We start from the raw sequence: 21,586 nt of genomic DNA, 5'->3' as shown, positions 1-21,586 counted from the left end.
TCACACTGTTTTAAAATTCTCACATTGTGCTTCTATTAGTATGTAAGTCTAACGGCAAAACAACAGTGGGAAACATGTAAAATATGCAACAGTGTGTTAGAGGATTTGAAGAGCAGGTGATTTTATCTAAGAAAGCAGATTAAGTATTCCTCAAGGATTATTAATGAGAACCAGCCAAATTATTTAGATAATTATGACCAGAATGATGTATGTGTTTTGGCAACCTTTTGCTGTCATTTTGAAACACTATTTTACATGAGAAATAAGGACTCGCTATACACATACAAGTACATTCTATGCACTTCAGAAAGAAATGTGTTTATAGTAATTTAGATTTTCCAGTAGAAATTTCTTAAGGAGATAAAATGGAAGAGTTTAACATAAAAATGATTCATACAAATGTCTTTACACATGAAAATTTTTAATCGAGATTTGTAAAATCACATAAATCCATTGTATAGATCTTAGACTACAGTTCTGGTTTAAGATTTAGTTTTACTCACAACAAAAGTACCTATTCCTTTTTTCAAAGTAATTTGCATGATAAAATAAAATAATGCAAAAAAGCATAGCTAAAAAGTACTAGTTTCTTTCTACATGTCTCCTTATTCCCAGTCCAACTGTATGCAATCAATTAATCAATTACATTTACTCACTTTAAAGAGAATGCCCAGTAGTGATAGCTCTTGAATTATCAATTAGATATTTTCTATTGGTGTTTCTTTATGGACAATAATAATTTTGTTTACACCGTTCCTAACTTTTCCTCTTTCTAAATATGTTGACAATTATGGAATTATTGTAATGCTTTTGAGGATTAGATTTATAATTTTAATGATTTATTTAAATCTTAGTCCTTATTTTTCTGGAAATTTCCTAAAATTTCTATGTAACTTTAATTTTCCAAGGTATTGCTTGATTTCTGATTGTTTACATTTTATATTTCAAACATAGTGGTCAAAATTACAATTTAACACCAAAGTCTAGTCATTTCTTTAATATCATTTTCATATTTCAGATAGGTCATAAATCTCAGTTTTGAACAACTTAAGAGGTGGTGTAGAAAGAAAAACAACACAGCAATTTAATGCCCTCAATTTTACTTTACTAAATGTTTGAATTGCTAAAAATTAAAAAAAATATTGCTGAAAGCATTTAAAATGACAACTTTGCACTTCTCCATATACTTCTTATATAATGATTTTATATGTTTCTCAGGTGAAAACTCGAGATACAACTATATAATAAGAATTAAAAAGAAAACACAACTTAAACTTTAAAATTATTGTTTATCTCTTAACTATTTAACCTACTGATTTATTACCCACTAAAACTCCTTTTTTTTTGTATTTTAGTAATTTGTATTCAAAATTTTATTTAAGCATTTTTAAAGGACACATTATGGATTGTTCAGTAAATTAAAGGCAAAACCTAATGTTCATCTAGGACTTGCCAAACCACACAGTAATCATTCCATTCCCTTTTGAAATCTCATCTGTGCAGTGCTAAAGAAAATGGAACACGAGCCACTATCTAGTGGCACAACTACCAGCAGTATAAATTGCCCGAAATCACCACCAAAGTGTTTCTTGTTTCAGGAACTGGATCCTTTTACTGACTCCGTCTTCAGTGTTCTTTCTTCCATCCCCAAAAACACCGCAAGAGTCACTCCTACCTCACCTCGATTTTTAGATGAAGAATGTCCTCCCTATGATAAGGGCAGAAGAAAATGAGCTTAGCATATTTACAAATCTATACACTAGTATCATTTTTGTTGAAAAATAGTAACTTTTAATGACAAAGTCACAGGGATAAAAGGTGCGGCACAGGGGATACAGTCAATGGTATTGGAAGAGTGTTGTAGGTGATAGATGGGAGCTACGCCTGTGGTGAGCACAGCATAATGTAGGGACATTTCAAGTCACCACATTGTACACCTGATGCTAGTGTAACACTGTGTGTCAACTGGACTTCAATTAAAAAGAAGTAACTCTTTAATGTGTAATGTTCAGCATACAGTTATCTACTAACATAGTTTCCTAAAAATTTATTTTACTTACTGATAGCTCACTTTTGACATTATTTGGAAAACTTCAAGTTGGAATAAAATAATAGCAGATCTGATTAAATAATCTGTCTACTACATTTTAAGGGATTTGCACTGAACTAAATTGCAGGGCAGTTTTGGTGAATTTTCAATACGGTTTTCATGTTATTATTCAAGAATTTTTCCAAACCGGATAGTGTGGCAGAACTCCTATCTAATTCATCAGTAAGAAAGAGACAACACACAATACAATTCTGTGGGCAATACAGTAAGTAAAGATTTAGTTTTAAAGAGAAAAGACAAAGAAAATATACCTTTGGTTTGTATCTTCCTACCGATAAAGAAGGTATGTATAGAACTAAATTGTTATTTTTTAATATAAAATTTATTTTTAACATTTGCAAAATATGCTTTAAAAATGGGCCTGTTTTCATGGTTTTTATTTAACTGCTACAAACATAACAAAACACATATGTGTATAAATTATTTGGTCATTATCTTTTCACTACACACCTGTAAGAAATAGACTGTAAGGTCATTTGCAATAATAATTAAACAATAAATAATATAAATCATGCTAAAATAAGTTTTAAAAGTATATTGATAGCAGGAAGGGAAGAATGAAAGGGGGGAAATCAGAGGGGGAGACGAACCATGAGAGACTATGGACTCTGAGAAACAAACTGAGGGTTCTAGAGGGGAGGGGGGTGGGGGGATGGGTTAGCCTGGTGATGGCTATTAAAGAGGGCACATGCTGCATGGAGCACTGGGTGTTATATGCAAACAATGGATCATGGAACACTACATCAAAAACTAATGATGTAATGTATGGTGATTAACATAACATAATAAAAAAAAAAGTATATTGACCTAAAAGGTAAAGTGTAATGTTATTCAGTGAAGACATTCTGATGTGGAACAAATTCATGTGTGTGTTACAATAAGGTTTAAAAATAGAAATGCATGTAGTTATCCTAAAAACAGCTTTATAATTTTTGAAGATAAATCTATCACCCTTCAGAATAATTTGTTTCAGTAAATAGTAGTCTTGCAAAAACTATTAAGCCTGTCTTCCACATAAGGCATTTCTGTGCTGGACAATATGGGAAGATGGAAGAACTCGATCAAAATGACATGTCACCATCTGCATCGTGACATTATGTGCCACAGAAAAAAATTCAATTCCTAAATGATATTACACAGTATTTAACCAAATGTAGATACTCCAACAACTGTAAAATTAACTCAATTTATGCTTTGTCAACATTTCTTAAATAGTTACAAGACAAAGTAAGCTATTCACAGGAAGAGATTACATATGCATACCTGAAAAGGTAATCAATAAAACCTGTGTCGCTCTTCAACTAATGTCTCCAAAAAGAAAAATTAGTAAAGTGTGCATTATCAAATCTCATGTATCACTACTAAAAAAAGAGACAGATGATCATTTTAAGAAGGAAAGAGGCATTATATTGTTTTTGATATTCCATCTCATTACAACTGTTCAATCCTTTTCCTTAAAAGTTTAACTTTCTTCTCTCTTTATCCTATGGACTTGTAATGATGAGAAATGATTTAATTTACACCATTTTAACATAAGAATTTCAAAGCATCAAGGTAAATTAATCCAAAGAGAATCATTTACAATATCTTCTAAGAGCAAGCAATTGTATTTTGACAGATTTCATTTCTCTGTGCTCTGATCATATTACTTAAAGCAATTATAGATTTTGTAAAAAACAATAGCTTTGAAGTGGATAATCAGGAAGGCAAAGAAAATGGATTCCTGAGGTTGGACTGAAGTTAAAAAACTTAAGTTCAGTTTTGGGAGCCATGATTTAAAGCCACATTAACAAACTATCTTTAACATTTGAAGGACTTTTATATAAAATTTAGGATAGAATGTATTGCTTCAAACAGAAGAACCAAATCGAATGATGGGAAGCTTTGAAGGAGAGGTTTATGCTCTTTAGTCAAAATTCAAAAGTCTACCTTACAAAGAAGTCTCCCTCTTCTTGAAGTTAAAAAAAAAAAAAAAGACTAGGTATCCAGCTGTCAGAAAAATTGTACAGGGGAATGTGTACATTTGGCATTTAAACAAATGTTTTATTGATCTTTTTATTGATGAGTCTACTAATCAATAGTTGGAAGGACCATTTGAATAAGTATTTTCTGCTTCTACTTAAAGAAACTAAAGTATAGAACATATTTGAAAGAAGTAAGCCCCATCTCCCATGATATTCATTAGCATTCATAATGATGTCATGATTATAACGAGTTTTCCATTATTTTAAAGAAAAGTTTACATACTATTTATAGCTCAGCTTGGTTGCTCTCATTCATTCTTTCTGTCTTGTTTTTTGTCTTTTCTTTTCTTTTCTTTCTGCTCAGTTAACTTCATGTGTTATCTGATAAGGAGAAATTTTGTTAATCTTATTTTTTTCCCTCTAGCTAACCAACTTACTAATTGTGCTTTGTAAAACAGAGTCAGGAAAGACTATTATTGCCTCTATACAAATCAAGTCTTCATTACGTTAGGGAACAAAATTAAACACAACTAATTCTTTAGTTTCAACTATCCCCATTACTATTTAATTAAGTTATCTACCATGAACCAAATGGATCCATATAATTTACACTATCTGATATCCACCATAATTGTCCAATTTTTTAGTGCCTGATACTAACTTTTAATAACAACACCTTTTTGCCAAACTCTACTGGTTTTTCAACCTAACTTGACACGTTTGGTTTTGATATTTAATTTGGTTTCCCCATTATTCAAATTTATTCCTTTCCCAACAGATATTAAGTTCCTGCCCCAGGGATTCTCAGTGCCTACTGGTCCCCAGGCCAACCCTGAGACAGGATTTCAGCTCCTTTACAAGAACCAAGAGAACCAAGACACAAACCATCTAGTCCTACATTTAAAAAAGGTCTACAGTTTTCTTCTCTTATATTCTGTAGACATTTGAAATTTAACCCTCTAAAAATTTAGTTTTTTAATTGCTATTCTTATCTAACATAATATTTTTATAAATTGGGTAAAACATTTTCCATTTAAGCAGAGTAGAAGTAGTTCAGAGAGCTTTGGATTTTTGTTTTTTCTCTTTTGAGAACTATTGACAAAATCCTAATTCAACCCCCTCAACTTCCAGATGAAATGAGAAAGGTCAAGTGATTTGTTCAATGTCACAGAACTACCAAATGATAGAGGGGGCAAAAAAAATTCTCTTGAATAATTCTCTCGCAACAATCATTTCGTACTTAAAGTAACTCTCTGAAACTCTTAAATATTCACAGTGAACTTCTCTCTAAAACATTATGAAAATTTGAAAAAAAATAGTAAAAATATGTAGACTATTATAGTTTCATGAAATATAACCCCCAGAAAATTTTCTATATGAAAATAACAGGTATGGAGCACCTGGGTGGCTCAGTTGGTTAAGTGTCTGCCTTCAGCTCAGGTCATGGTCTCGGGGTCCTGGGTGCGAGCCCTGCATTGAGCTTTCTGCTCAGTGGGGAGTCTGTTTCTCCCTCTCCCTCTGCCCCTCCACTCTGCTCATGCTCTCTCTCTCTCAAATAAATAAATACATAAAATCATTAAAAAAAGGAAATAACAAGTAACATTGATCTGTTGACCTTTTCAAACCTGATTTTATTTAATGTGCATAATAATCCTATGTGATAGGTAATATTGTTATGCCACTAGGTAAATGAGGGTCAAAAGGAGTATTTACACAGCTAATGTGAGTGTAAAGCTGGACATGACCTCTAGGTCTGGTTGATCTCAAGGCCTGTTTTCATAACGTCTCCAATACCCTGTCTCTAAAGAAACTGGTTCTCAATTTATGACAATATAATGTTATCAGCTCCATTTTTATTGTAACACTAAAGCGCATAAAAACATTCTTATGTTAAAAGAAAGGATAAAAATTTCTGTAATGTGGTCTTTGTACTTTTGATATCCTAGAATCAGAATCATGCTGTATGATGGTTTTCTAAGATAGGCCAATTTAAGGCAAATCACCTCCTGCTTTTCCATGGCTACCTATGCTTCTACTAATATAAGCTAGACTGTTTATATGCTTTAATAAATGAAATGGCAAAATAATTAGATAAATTGAATATATGTAATTGTAGAAAAAACCAGTTGTATTGCTCAGGTTATAAGCAGTAATCTCAATTAAAATTGAGAGTATTTCAACTTCATAGTCTTTCTTTTTCAAAAAATATGGTTCAACAGGGAGATAACCACTGATACTAAATTAATTGAACATAATTGTAAAATCTCATTTTTTTTTAATACTGCAAAGCAGGATCAGCAGAGTACACTATATTTGGTTTATTCAAAAAAGCTTAACCTTGATTACTTATATTTCCACATGACTATGAAAAATATCCTAAGAATCTCAACCTAGACATTGCAATCCTGTATAAAAGAACCTTTGTTTCATTTGTCTTGACTCATGATGAAATGAACAAAACCTCATTGAGAATAATTATTTACATTCTATTGATAAAACGAACACTACTTTTTAAAGTGTTTCATTATTTACTTTTCTATATATCTCAGTAGACTCAGATTATGACAGTTTGGATTTTAAAAAGAGACAGAGGGACAGAAAAGAAAGCTCAAAATCAGTGCTTCTTAAGCTATTTGGCTGGGGGGGATGAATCACTTTGGTTTTTGCTCAATCCATTTGTTTTTTTTTTTGTTTTTTTTACCCAGTAAGTATTTTTCTCCCAAGAAACCTTCCAGGCAAGTTTGACACCACCCAGACAGGTCTAAATACTATTCACAGAGATAAGTCTACTGACATAGCTATTATGGCAACATCAAATTGCTATATAAGGTTCTAAATGTTTATTTTCAACTTCTATACTATTCTCAGCTTGGTAACAAATGATATGCCAAGTGGCAGTTGTTCACACACAACGTTTTGAAAATTCAGTTTTTCATGCTGGATGACATTGCTTGACTGAGGAATAGACACTTTTGACTTTTTTTTTTTTTTTTTGCTATGGTAAGTGACATTTAAGCAAGTATTTACTGAGGAAATATTGTACCTTCACTATTGTGTTTAGAAAATGTACAAATATGGGAAGAGAAAAGGCTAACATTTTAACTGAGGATGATAGTACAGGGTTATATGCCAAGTTATGTGGCACAAAATATAAGTGCTATAGAATTTCAGACAAGAAGAAAATCACCAAGACCCATAGTAGTTAGGGATGATTCACATAGGTATTGGAAATATGATGGCCAAGTGGAGATTGAAAAGAATTTAATTAATAAAATGTGTGGTGTGCTCTTTAGTAGCTGCGGAAAATCATTGATTTTTATGAAATGCTGGTGAGAATATTCTAGCTAGAAAAACACACTACTTGTTGGAGAACAATGAAGATCGCAGTTATACATTTTGAATAGATTTTTTAAATTTCTTTCTTTTCTTTTTTTTTTGCAAAGGCCCTCTACTCCTGCCAACTCTCAATTAATGCCAAAGGAGGGAACTATTGTGACAGTCTTAGGAACATGAGTAGTAGAGAAGCAGAAAAATTAAACGATGCAGAACTGCTAAAATCAATTTATTTTCAATCATTACTGACCAGATCAGTAAGGGAACTATATCTACAATATATCTACGAATTTTCAAACTTAATTGCTACATTCTGATCAAAACATCAAACTGTTTTTATCTCATTCTTTGACTTGATATACATTTCCAGTAATTCAGTACCTACCTAGGAGTGTCTATATACCACCCTTGGGTAAATCCACAATGCTGCCAAAATCAATGCCCAAACTGGGTGTATACATGTTAGATCACTTTATATATTACATACTTATTTCTGCCTTTTTTAATAATACTAATACCAGTTTATTTTTCTTCACAGCTCTGTGTACTACTTAATGCATTTAGTAATCTAAATTATGCAAAAGATCAGATATTTACTTTTTTATATATCTTAGAGACCTCTAACCTATTTGTATTTAATTAGCTTGCCTTTTCAGTGCTTTTGTTTCCTGTACTCCTGGGCCTGGCATTCCTTAGATTACTGTCTACTTCTAAACAAGATATTTTATATGTCAACTATACTTACATTCTATATACAGGCTTATACATAATTATAATGTTAATTTTACTCTGTTATTTTATTACTCAATAGTCTTTCTTTTATTGCATAGAATTCCTAGATTTTTAAAGTTTCCTAATATAAACCAAACCTTGTCTATCTCTAGATAGATAATGTCTGTCTATATCATTTGTGTATCTCTCCCTCTCCATCATATATCTACCTATCATCTATCTATAATTTATTTATGTGTTTTCATGTATGTGTGTGTGTATTTCACCCTTTTTTATTTTCTATTTAGTTTTGAATCACCTTTAATAGAGTATGCCTTTTTTTTTTTTTTACTATTATGTCTAATTCAAATTGTTCATGTAAAAGATTTTTTCTGTAAAGAGATTGATAGAGGAAGGAAGCCCTGGTGATTGACAAGGCCACAGATTAATATCTTTATATCATCTGGGCGCCTGGGTGGCTCAGATGGTTAAGCGTCTGCCTTCGGCTCAGGTCACGATCCCAGAGTCCTGGGATCGAGTCCCACATCGGGCTCCCTGCTCCTTGGGAGCCTGCTTCTCACTCTGCCTCTCTCTCTCTCTCTGTCTCTCATGAATAAATAAATAAAATCTTTAAAAAACAAATCTTTATATCATCTGACCATGATTACAATAAGGCAATAAGAATGAATGTACCCTTGGCTTGCCTGGGTGACTCAGTTGGTTAAGCGTCTGATATTTGATTTCCGCTCAGGTCATGATCTCCAGGTCGTGAGCTCGAGCCCTGCTTCAGGCTCTGTGCTGGGCATGGGGCCTGCTTAAGATTCTCTCTCTCCCCCTGCCCCTCCCCTGTCCCTCTCTAAAATAAATAAATAAATAAAAATGAATGCACTCTCAGAGGAATTTAATGTAAAAGAAATGGAGTAGAAAACCAAAGTGTGAGGCTTACCTTTCCTGAATCATAATTAAGGAACATAAGATAATGAAGCCTCTATGACAGAATTTCACTAATAGGATTTAAATGATAGGGATATATCTAAGAATGGGATCAACAACATTTTATTCTGCAAAGTTTCAGATAGTAAATATCTTAGGCTTTGCAGGCCATATGATCTTTGTCTGCCATTATAGCATGAAAATAGAGACAATATTTAAATGAATGGATTTGGCTTTGTTCCAATAAACCTTTATGTAAATTTGAATCCCATATAATGTTTACATGTCACGAAGTAGTATTGTTTGTTTGTTTGTTTGTTTTTTCAACCATTAAAAAGTGCAAAAAACATTCTCAGTTGTTGGGCCACATACCAGAATAGGAAATGGTATGAATTTGGCCTGGGGCCATTGTTTGCTGATCCTTGCCTTACAAGAATGAAAGACTATTTTAGGAAGAATCAATGTCTGAATTGACAAATGCATCAGAAATTATAAGCAACTTGAGAGCAGGCATTCTCGTGTATTCATGGTTTTATTTCCAAATATAGTTTTGCACACTTTTACATAGTAAGTTCTTAATAAGTTCTTCCCAACAAGAAATAAAGACAAATGATTGGAAATGTCAAAGCCACTGGTGATCTTTCCTCTATTGAAAGAGAGGGGATGATGAAAGCCAGTTTGAAGTATGAACAATTTAGACTGAAAGGTCAGGAAATGGAAGTAAATTTCTAGACAGCTTGTTTAGTGTCTGAAGAGAATTAGATGGATGATTGGAAGGGAAAGAAGATAAAATCCAAGTAATTTTTTCTTATTCTTTACTTCTGAAATTATAAGGGAATGTTTGTTTTTGAATACCTGGAGACATAACTACAATGACAAATTATATAGGGCATATCTTTCTGAAGGCAAAGGACAGTGGACAAATCTATGATTAGAGAGAAGGTTGAAAGGAGGAGATAATGACAGAAACTTACTAAGTTGGATGCAAGGAAAATGGAGGTGCTTGTTACAAATAACATTTGTCCTCACCATGAATGATGGAAGATGTGCTGAAAGGGGTACTATGAAGAAGAGGAAAGAGAGATGGGAATTTGGAGATTTGAGGGAAGTTTTTTTTTTTAAGATTTCATTTATTTCTTTATTTGAGAGAGAGAGAGAGAGAGCGAGATAGAGTTGGGGGAAGGGCAGAGGGAGAGAATCTTCTCAAGGAGACTCCGCACTAAGCTTGAGCCCAACTTGGGAGCTCAGTCCCACGACCCGGAGATCATGACCTGAGTTGAAACCAAGAGTTGGAGGCTCAACAGACTGAGCCACCCAGGTGCCCTGGGAAATGTGTTTTTAATAGACAGTCAATACAATAAATAAAAATGGCATAGTCCTGTAGAAGATGAATGCATATGTCCATCTATTTGGCCTATTTATTTTCAGCAATCAGGTATCATCATTATTTTAATTGTTAAATCCAAACTTCGATCATCACTAGAAACATAATCTTGTTTGCCTTTAAAATTTAGAAGGGGATAATACATACACAGGATATATGTAATTCAATATGGAAATTACCTAAGGGGAAATAGACAATTTATAACTATGAACTAGAATTGCCTTTTTCTTATTTACTCTCACCCTTATTTGTTCTAATACCTTATTAATTCCTTTTACTCTAAATGGTGGTATACATTTCTATAAAAAGTGATTTAATTAAACTTTTTGATATAATTCCTGGCCATTTTCCTCATCAGTATGTATTAATTTTATTTTGCATCTTTGTTTTTTTTTTGAGCTCTTCTTTTATCTTATTAAATGCCTAACGCATGTGAAAAACATTCCTCTAAAATCCCCATCCACAGAAATAAATATTAATCTGTGTGATCTGAAAAGATAAGAGTGCTGTTGTAAAATGGGACCTCATAGACTATAATCAGAAATAATGGCACAAAGTGAAGCAAAGAAAACTCAGGGTGGCTGTCAGGAAACTTTTAATGGCTTTGTAAAAATGATTGTGAGGCTGGTCAGGGACATCTTATAGAGACAGCATACAAATAGGAAATAATTCCCAGCAGAGCAGTTTATTTTACTGTTGAATAGTTTTGTAGCAAACAAAGGGGTGGAAATTGCTCCTGGTTCAGCAGTTGTTTTGCTGACAGGTCACTCACACTTCCTATTATTTTGGCAGATTTTGTTGGTAGCTTTTACACAACAGCAAAGAATTTATAAACAATTTCCCTGTGTTCAGAGCCTTTCATCAACCTTAGATCCTGCTTTTTTTTCCCCCACATCTTCATGCCTCTCAAGTACATATTTTATATAGTGCTAGATTCTCACAAAATAGGTTCTTGTCAAAGATATTTAATATGCTTCTGAAGAAATATGTTTGGCATAGAAAATAATGTTCCAGTGAATCGATGAGTGAAACTGTTGTGCACATGTGCTGAGGACAGAGTTTAGGTTTGTGCTGCCTGCTTGAGGGTGCTGTGGACATGACTCAGGATGACCCCACTGGGAATCATTCTAGAATGATTATGGTACATTCTATGTAATGCAGTTAATTTCATACCTCCAGAACTCCCAGAACCACACATTAGATGTTTGGTTTTCAATGTGTTCGGTTATGTTCTGCAAGCCTGGGAACCACCTGTACTGTTTAAAGGAAAACACTCTCATTTTATGTTCCCAGTGTTTTGACTGTACCTGGCAACTTCTGGACTGAATCTTAAAAATCAGTGGATACTCCAGGTTGTCCCTGAATCAGATCTGAAACTTGGAGAACAAAAACAGCAGACCGACCACACCCTGAGCTCTCGTTCCAAAGTGCTCTGGTTTTTACATTATTTTCTAAATTTTATGCAAACAGAAAAAACACCTACTATGTTCGTGTTCCCTCAAAAGGCGTTACTGTGGTATATCCATTTTGATTACTATATGTCAAATGTGGTTTATTTGCTGTCAATCGTACCTTTAAAAGAAATGCTTAGTGGAGTTGATTATGAAAACCTTGTTAATTGTGTTTCATGATTATTAAATACAAATGGTGAGTGGAATGTCTGCTAAAAAATGTTTTTATTTGAATTAGAGAAGGAGAATATTCTAATTTAAGAGTTACTAACTGGAGTATACAAATCAATAAATTAGGTATCAGTAATCAGTGATCATTACCTAAATCATAAAACAAATGAAACGCTAGAATCATTACACACATATTTTATGTACAGCTCAACAAATCTCTCTTCTTAGTGTTTTTCTAACTATATGTAACTTGAGAAAATTACAAAACAAAAAGGCCAGTGAATAAAAAAAATGCCTGAAACAAAAATAATGAACTAAATCATGTTTATTCCATTTGTGATGTGTCTACCAGCATAGATCACAAGGGCCTATATATCCCTTCAACCTTCATTTATTGACAAAATTCAGGAAAGGAGGAAATAGTAGGTGTGTATATATATATATATATATATATATATATTTTTTTTGCCTCATTTATGGCCATCTAGCACAAACTATATAATATTCAAGCAGAAAACAGTTGAGGGTGAAGGAGAAGAAGAATAATCTGCTTGGGCAGATTAAAAGATTTTGTAAAATTTCACCTTGATACCAAACTGAAAAATAAAATAAACATTCTGAATGGCTACCATTTTATAATTTTTCTAAGCTTCTGATTCTCCACAAATTAGAAAACTTTCAATCATTTCCGGTGGATTTATCTGGCAACTTTTGAAAAGATCAAGGACATGCCTTGGGAGCAGTCACTGATGTGATAAACTCTAAATATACTTTAGTATGACACTTAATGTCTGGCAAAGAAGCTTGAGATTAGAGGATTTAAGAGAAAACATTGTATTTATTATCTATTTCTGAAGTTACTGAGCTATGAACAGGTAGTAACATATGACAGGCTATATCGTATTAGAAGCAAGTAATTAAGAGCTTGCTGAAATTAATATCAGAGTTATTTACATTGATTTGTATGTACATTTAATGAGCTTAAATATGCAATATGTATTGTTTTATTTGATTTAGGACACACACTAACTCTCTGTATGTGTATATTTAACATTTGATGCTGAAAGTAGTAAAGCATCAAACATTACTTTTGCTCCTAATATGCCATACCCATATTATAATTTATGATATTCACTTTCCCCCCTGTTTTCTAAATTATAGGATGAAGTCTGTCCCAAAGTTGAAGGAGATGAAGTTCAGAGGTGTGTGTGGGCCTCAGCTGTTAACGTCAAAGACAAGTTCATTTATGTTGCACAGCCAACTCTGGACAGAGTCCTTATCGTTGATGTGCAGTCCCAAAAAGTTGTTCAGGTATGAACAATTCCTGCTTTTGAAGGTGATTTGGAAAAAAAAAATTACTTTTATGTAATTCTTTACCAGGTCACTTGTACATTGCCATCCGATTGTCATTGATAACTTGTTTCATTACTTGGGTAACTGGAAAATGTATGCATTTTCTGCAAACTTTCCTCTCATTTTGTTCCTTGAGCTTAACGAATTAAAAAATAATTTAATTTTTATTATTTTCAAAAATCAGATTCCATAAACACATCATAATACTAACATGACTAGTTCCACAAAAATCAACCTCAGATTTGCTTTTTCTGTTTAGAGCCAGGAAAGTTCCAGTCAGAGGCTAATTATTCCTAGTAACTATTCCAGAAACAGTATTATCTCTTTCTTACTTGATTCTTATCAAAAGCCAAGATAATAGTAGACTTTGTTAGGTAATAGTAATTTAGTAGGTTTTACTGTAGTAGTAAAACAAGTAATATGTACATAGGTCAATGACAGAGAAAAAATCCTAATAAATACTGTTATGGTCATGGTTATAAAAAACCATTCTGGTTTGAGTCCCCAGATATTTCACTCACTGCTCTTTCCAAAGTTGTTTAATTTGGGCAATCTATTTGTACTCCATTGCACAACAACAAAGGGGTGGTACAGGATTTGCTTTTGGGCTGTCTGGCTATAGTAACTGGGCCCTTGACTCATTATGATCTCTTGCTTCTCAGCTCAGAGGAAACAAACTTAAAACAGCTTTATCAAATATGCATAATCCACTGAATGGGATTAATAATTATACATATCTCACAAAGTTGTATTTAGAATTAACTCAATTAATGCATATACAACATTTATAGCAGATCTTGGCATATAGAAGTGCTTTACATCTACTTAGTGTCAAATTTTCTGAAAGACACTGGAAGCTAACCATTCTCTATATTTACCAAGACTTTTTTTGCATCAATATTGGTTTGAGATCAAATACTGAAGTAGCCCCTCTAATGATTCCTGATTAGAACCACAAAAAGTGGCAATAAGTTCAAAGTTAGGAATTTTCATTCTAATAGTCCTTCACAGCTTCACATGATATCATCCAATCATCCATCTATCTATCCATCTACTCTATGTACATTTGTTGATTGTCTACTATGGATATGTTTGGTATTACAAATAAAAGAATGAAAAGTGTTTCTACTAAAAAACTCTGTTATCTCTAGTTTTACAAATTTACAGTGACTAATTATTCTAATGGTTCAATTTCTAATAAGAGAGTGGCTGGTATAATCGTGAGGAAAAGGATCAATAACTGGTTCTACTAGATAACTTATCTAAGGCCTCCAGGGTTACATGGTTCTCATATATATCCAATCTGATGGTTCAGTATCTATCGTGAGAATATATATTTTTCTATATATCTCACCTCTTATTTCTTTGAAACTGCTGGACATTGACCAGTTTAATTTTATCTTGATTTCAGTTGTAACATAGGCCATCAAATTATAGGCATTCAGTTTAGCATTATTTAGACTCTATAGCCAGCATGTTAATATTAAAACTATGTTTCAAAAATAATAAAATTGGCCTTTAAATTTAGTTTTCAAACTAGAAATCTACACTAAATCATTAGGTATTACCTACTAGATACTCAAAAGTGAGAAAATCTAACATCACTTATCTTCATATAATTTCCATCTTCAGACAACAATGTACAATTTAAAATTAATACAAAATATTGATAATGAAAGGTTCATCAATGGTAAAAGTCACATAAATTATATTATTTTTCAAAGTGCCTAAAATTGGTATGAAATACCAGGAGAATGTAAAAGATAATATATAATGCTAAAATATTTAAAAAATCATATTATGATATATTCACGATGATGGAGTTTTCTTAGATAAGAATCTAACATTTACTTTTTTATGGGCTAGAAAATTGGGCCTCAATCCAAATGAGTTCTCCTTATGATATTGTTATTAAAATAATAATAATGTTTTATTATTTCTTCTAGTCACTAACTGTTCAAAGATAATCATTATGAATATTTATGCCACCATAAATAAACATTGACTGATTTTGAATATTACATCAGTGGAAATATATAGCATTCACTATTTGTATCTGGCTACTTTGCTCTACATTGTAATTGTAAGATCATTTTGTTTAAATGTAGCCATAGTGTTATTCTTTCTTCTTTTGCTGGAGAGAAATCGATTATAGTTAATTATCATTATTTGTTGATTCTGCATTTGAAAATTCACCTAAATTCATTTAGGGCCATAAAATCAATACTCATGGAGCTTTTGTGGTCACGCAAGGACATGAACAGAGTGGTTAAAAATTTGTCCCCTAACATATACATTTCTAGCTAAGGTTGAGTAAGAAGAGACTCTGCTTTCTTGTGTCAGTTTTTAGACTGTAAACAAGTGTTCTTTTCATGGTCTATTTAGTACCACGTATTTTGCATTTTTGTGCTTTTGCTGACAATTTTGCTGCTTAAAATGGCTCCAAAGCACAGTGTCGAAATGGCTGTACAAGAGGCTGTGATGTGCCTAATGGTAAGTTTTGTTCACCCATGAGTCCTAGTGCTGTTTGGCCACCAGTTCAATGATAATTAATGAACAATATATATTAAATAAAGTGTCTTTGAACAGAAACACATATGAAACAAAGTTATCTATTGATCAGTTTAGGAAAATCTTGTGACCAGAGGCTCATAGGAACCTAAGTATGTATTTCCCATAGGAGCAATGGGTCAGTATTCAGAAATTCAGTGTTAGTAGTTACTTTATGGAAACAACTACTACTAACAATGAGAATCAAATGCGTTTTAATACACAGACATTATTTATCCATTAACAGTAGAAAACATAAATTCCAGAAAGGAGATAATATAAAAGAAAGGGGGTGAAGTTAATATTTAGGTCAAAATGAGTGATAAGAAGTGAGAATGTACTATAGTATAATAAAGAATATTACATATTATATTTATTATATAATTTATAAAATAAAATGTAGCAAACCCTCAGATTTAGAAAGGACAATGAAACCTAAATGGAAAAAAAAATTAAATATCTCAGAATGATGGTAAAATGGCAGATGAATTACTATGAGAACAACAGCAACTTTCTCAATAGCAATGATGGACACCAAATGAAAGTGAAACATTGCTAAACGGCTTAGTGGAAATAAAATATATTCTAATATTCTAATATGATCAGTGTAAAAATAATTTTGAAACCACAACATTACTTATTGTGTCAGATACACAAAAACAGATATTATCATCAACATAAATTGAAACCGAACTGAAACTGAAAATTATTTGCTTCAGGAATAAGGAAAACTAACTGATCAATAAGTTTGATGTGATAGTGAGCAAGTAAATTGGTAAATATATGATCTATTAAAATATTAACTCTCAGTAATAATTAGGATATTCTCTTAGTTTAAGATTGAAATGTTTAGGGACTCCTGGGTGGCTCAGTCAGTTAAGCATCTGCCTTCGGCTCAGGCCATGATCCCAGGGTCCTGGGATCGAGCCCCATGTCAGGCTCTGCTCAGTGGGAAGCCTGCTTCTCCCTCTCCCTCTCCTGCTCCCCCTGCTTGTGCTCTCTCACTCTCTGTCAAATAAATAAATAAAATCTTTAGAAAAAATGAAAATAATTAAAAAATAAAAACCTTTATTATAAAAAGATTGAAATCTTTAAGAGTGAAAACACAAGACAAAAATAGTAACACAAGTGTTTTAAGTTCTGTACAATAATATGTAAACAGAGAAAAGGATGATTTATTTGTTTTTTTGTTTTTTTTAAGATTTTATTTATTTATTTGAGAGAGAATGAGATAGAGAGAGAGAGCATGAGATGGGGGAGGGTCAGAGGGACAAGCAGACTCCCTGGTGAGCAGGGAGCCTGATGCAGGACTCGATCCTGGGACTCCAGGATCATGACCTGAGCCGAAGGCAGTCGCTTAACCAACTGAGCCACCCAGGAGACGCAGGGATGATTTATTTGAAATATTTTAAGATTTCTTGTACTATTTTGGAATGGGAATAATTGATTATTCAAAAATATGTTAGGTATGCTTATTAATGTTAAAAGAATCTGTCTTGAAATACTGTGCCTGGCTATGATAAAATAAAATTCAATGAGCAACTTACAAATAAATACAATGGGGGAAGAAGAAATAAGAAAGACAAATAATAAGAATGGAAAACCTGAAACAAATAGAAACAAATTTAAACAAAATGGTAGAATAAAACCAATACATCCATTTTTTTTGAGGAGCCTGCATACTGTTTTCTACAGTACATAAGTTTCTTTTTTCTTCACATCTTCTTCAACACTTGTTGTTTCTTGTCTTTTGATTTTAGTCATTCTAAGGTGATATCTCAGAAAATAGTATTGAGATTCCTCAAAAAATTAAAAATAGAAATACCATATGATCTAATAATTCCACTAGTGGGTATCTACCCAGGAAAAGGGAAGCACTAACCGACAAAGGTAATATGTTTATTGCAGCATTGCAACTGAAGTGTCCTTTGATAGATGAATGAATAAGGATGTTGTGATACATAATTTAATATTACACAGCCATAAGAAAAGGATAATATCATGCCATTTGAGATAATATGGATGGACCTAGAGAGTATTATGCTAAGTGAAATAAGTCAGACCGAGGGAGACAAATGTACTATATGATTCCAGTCATAAGTGGAATCTAAAAAAAAAAAAAAAAAAGAATAAACAAACAAAAAGCAGAATCAAACTATAAATACAGAGAACAAACTGATAGTAGCCAGAGCAGAGGTAAGTGGGGTGTTGGGCAAAATGGGTGAAAGGGAAGAAGGAGATACAAGCCTCCAGTTATAAATGAGTAAGTGACAGGGATAAAAAGCAGAGCATAAGGAATATAGGCAGTGATACAGTAATAGTAATGTAATGGGACAGATGGCAACTATACTTATAGTGAACATAGCATAATGTATAAACTCGTCAAATCACTGATTTGTTCACCTGAAACTTATGTAACATTGTGTGTCAGCTATATATAAATATTAAAAAATAAAATAGCAATAAAAAAAAGTATGTTCACAATTACAATAACTGAGGATGGACTAATGTAATTAACTGAAAGACAAAAAGAAACCTGTTGGACTGAATAATGGAAATCTAGCCATATGCACATTATGAGATCCACCCCCTAAAAAAAGATAAAAGAAAAAGTGACATTTAAGGACAGTACAGATAATGCAGGAATTATAATAACAACAAAACAATAAAGCTGATTTAGCTATATTGACATCAGATTTTAAAATTAACTTTAAGGTACAAAGCATTGAGTTGAAGCAAGTTGCTTGATAATGATAAAATGTTTACTTTATTAAGAAAATATAAGACTAAAAACATACCTGATTGCTTACAATTTTACAAGGTGATTATTACCAAACTACTAGTAGAGATTGACATAGGATCAAAGTGAGAAGAACTTGATACTTCTACACATGATAAATCAACAAAATTAATAGTATATGTGAATTGAACAACACTGTTGCTATGCTTGAATTAACAGATGTGTGTGTAGCCTTTGCATCCAGCAAAGATTATATCTATATCATCTATATCTATATTTATATCTAAAAAGAGATAAAATGTTTAGTGAAAATATATATATGTGTGTGTGTGTGTGAACACATATATATAATATATATATATACATATATATATAATCATCTCTGTCTGTACGTATCATCACTAAACATTTTATCATATCTTATCTTAGTCCATTAGGGCCACTATAACAAAATAGCAGACTGTGTAGCTTATAAACAACAGAAATTTATTTCTCACAGTTCTGAGTCTGGAAAGTCCAAGATCAAGGGGTCAGCATGTTGTGATCTGGTGAGGGTCCTCTTGCTGGTTCATAGTTGGTGCCATCTCACTGTGTCCTCACACAGTAGAAGGGGTGAGGAATCTCAGAAGGATCTTTCTTTATAAAAGCACTAATTCATTCATGAGGGTTCCATCTTCATGACCTAATCACTTCTCAGACCACACTTCCTGATACCATCTTTGAGGGTTAGGATTTCAGAATATGAATTCTGTGGGGGACACAAACACTCAGACCATAGCATTTCATGCATTTGAAGCATTTCACTAAATGCTTCATTTAGTGAAAATGAACACATGATAGACTATAAATTAAGTCACAAGAAATAGTAATGAAAATTATTTCATACCAATTCTCTGACACAATGTTAAACTATTAATAGCACTGATGTAAATGTAAAATATCAATATCAATATCAAGTAATATTGACAATCATGATTAAATATGTTAAAACCAAATAAGGCTGTATTTCAGGGAATTTTGCTCCTTAATTAAAAAAAATCAGCAGTAGATTAATTTAACCAGATAATTTTAGAATTTAGCTGAAGAAAATCAGAATCTGAATGAAAGAAGGAAAACATAAAGATACATATATAAAGACACAAAGGAATTAATATATTAAAGGTAAAACTTAAGTTATTCAAAAAAGACTCCTCAAAAGGAAATTGGGAATTTTTGCAAAAAACAAGGACAAAAGTCATGATCAACACTATTAGAGTTGAGTAAAAGAATATATAACCACACTTCTAGCACAGAGTAAAAGAAACTAAGAAAGTATTAAGGTAAAAGTCATGGTAGTGGATTTTAAAAACAAAATGGGAAAGAACAAATTAAAGGGAAAATACGTTTATATCATGTAACCCAAATAAGAATAAAAAAGGAATCTTGATTTGAGAGGTCTAAAACAAGTCAACAAAAAAATACTCTGTCCTAGGTGGGTTTAGAGGGGAAAGCCGACTTGGTGGCTGCTTTCCTGCTTTACTCAGTCTACCTGCTCTCGGTAGAGCCCCTGTATATTTTCAGACTTTCTGTTACCAAAGACAAATATTGAGCTTCTCTCCATGCATCTTGCCCCACACCACCATTTATCACCCTTATTGCCTCACTTCCTACAGCTCCCTTCTGTTTGGAGAACAGTGGGAACCAAGAACAATGTACCAGATACGTTCCTATTGTAGGAAGAATGTGAGAACTTAAACCTTGCCGCAAAAAGGCAGAGGCAATAGAATGTCATGGGGCTGCTCACGCAGCTCTGGTGAGATGTGTGATGGTGCTGAAGATTATCCTTCTGTCAATGAAAAGAAAAGGTTTTGAATTATAGGGGCTATGGAATACTTCGCTGGAAAGAAGGGAAGTGAAAGAGCAGCTGCTACGATTTGGGCCATTCTGCAACAAGATGTTCGATAGAAAAGCAGAGATCACCATTGTTTATAAAATGAAAATTTCCATACTGGGTATAGTCAGTCTCGTACTCTTTCTGATGGGCATACTAGTTCTTGAAACCTACTGTTGACTGTAAATATCAACCTAAAATTTTAGATCTATACCACAAAAGACTGTCATTTTAGAAAACTAAAATTTTCTAGGTTTAAATTTGTCTAAGTTTTCACTTTCAAAACCATGTATAATTTCAGTCTGTGAGCTCATTAGATAATAAGTTCCATACGTCTACTACCTGCAGGGTGAAAGAACACTGCCATATATTTGTCTTAACGTTACCTTAGGGTATGTACATTTTAGTCCTCAAAAGTACGTTAAAGGTGAATTATAAATATCCCAGTGGTTCTATTTTCATACTTGAAAATACTTCATTTCTTAATATTATAAATTCCCTCAAGATTTTCCCAATTTTAAAACAGCATGATAGATTTTGCAGACTTAGACATTGAACCCTCTGTTTTATAAATTAATAATCCAAGGAGTTCAAGTTTTGAAATTAAAGAAAGAACATTTCTAGATACTTAAAAGACTACATTGAAACAACAACAACAACTTTGTGATTTAAAGCTGTGTTTATCTCCAAGGACAGGGCAGGCTCAAAATCAACTGCCAAGTACAAAGTTAATTTTGTAAAAAGTTAAGCATCCTTTCTCAACTTGACCACTTTTCTCAACTGAGGCTAGGTTTGAACTCAGTCTTTTTTTTTTTTTGCATCCAAGTGAAATTATACTTCCTGATTGTGTGCTGTAGGCATTTTTTTTTTATTTCAAACCTGAGTTTATTATACAGAAACAGCTAGGAATATTAACTATAACAGAAATTTAGTTAATCTTGGGACTCCTGGGTGGCTCAGTCGTTAAGCGTCTGCCTTCGGCTCAGGTCATGATCCCGGGGTCCTGGGATCGAGCC

At 32.7% G+C, this 21,586-nt stretch overlaps 1 protein-coding gene across 2 annotated transcripts in view; it reads left to right on the top strand.

Annotated features, from left to right (window-relative positions):
* The window catches only part of FSTL5 (follistatin like 5), a 747,693-nt gene that overhangs the window by 652,446 nt on the left and 73,661 nt on the right, over window positions 1-21,586 (top strand). For both annotated transcript variants that reach the window (XM_025873977.2, XM_025873976.2), the window contains exon 13: window positions 13,219-13,368. In XM_025873977.2, the coding sequence (XP_025729762.1) occupies window positions 13,219-13,368 (150 nt within the window). The remainder of the gene's footprint in view (window positions 1-13,218; window positions 13,369-21,586) is intronic.

The sequence above is a fragment of the Callorhinus ursinus genome, unplaced genomic scaffold (assembly GCF_003265705.2).
Source record: "Callorhinus ursinus isolate GAN/ISIS: 27379988/994484 unplaced genomic scaffold, GSC_fseal_2.0 scaffold4, whole genome shotgun sequence".
In the NCBI taxonomy this organism is placed as follows: Eukaryota; Metazoa; Chordata; class Mammalia; order Carnivora; family Otariidae; genus Callorhinus; species Callorhinus ursinus.
The sequence above is the reverse complement of the archived record's forward strand: the minus strand, read 5'-3'. Positions and strand labels throughout refer to the sequence as shown.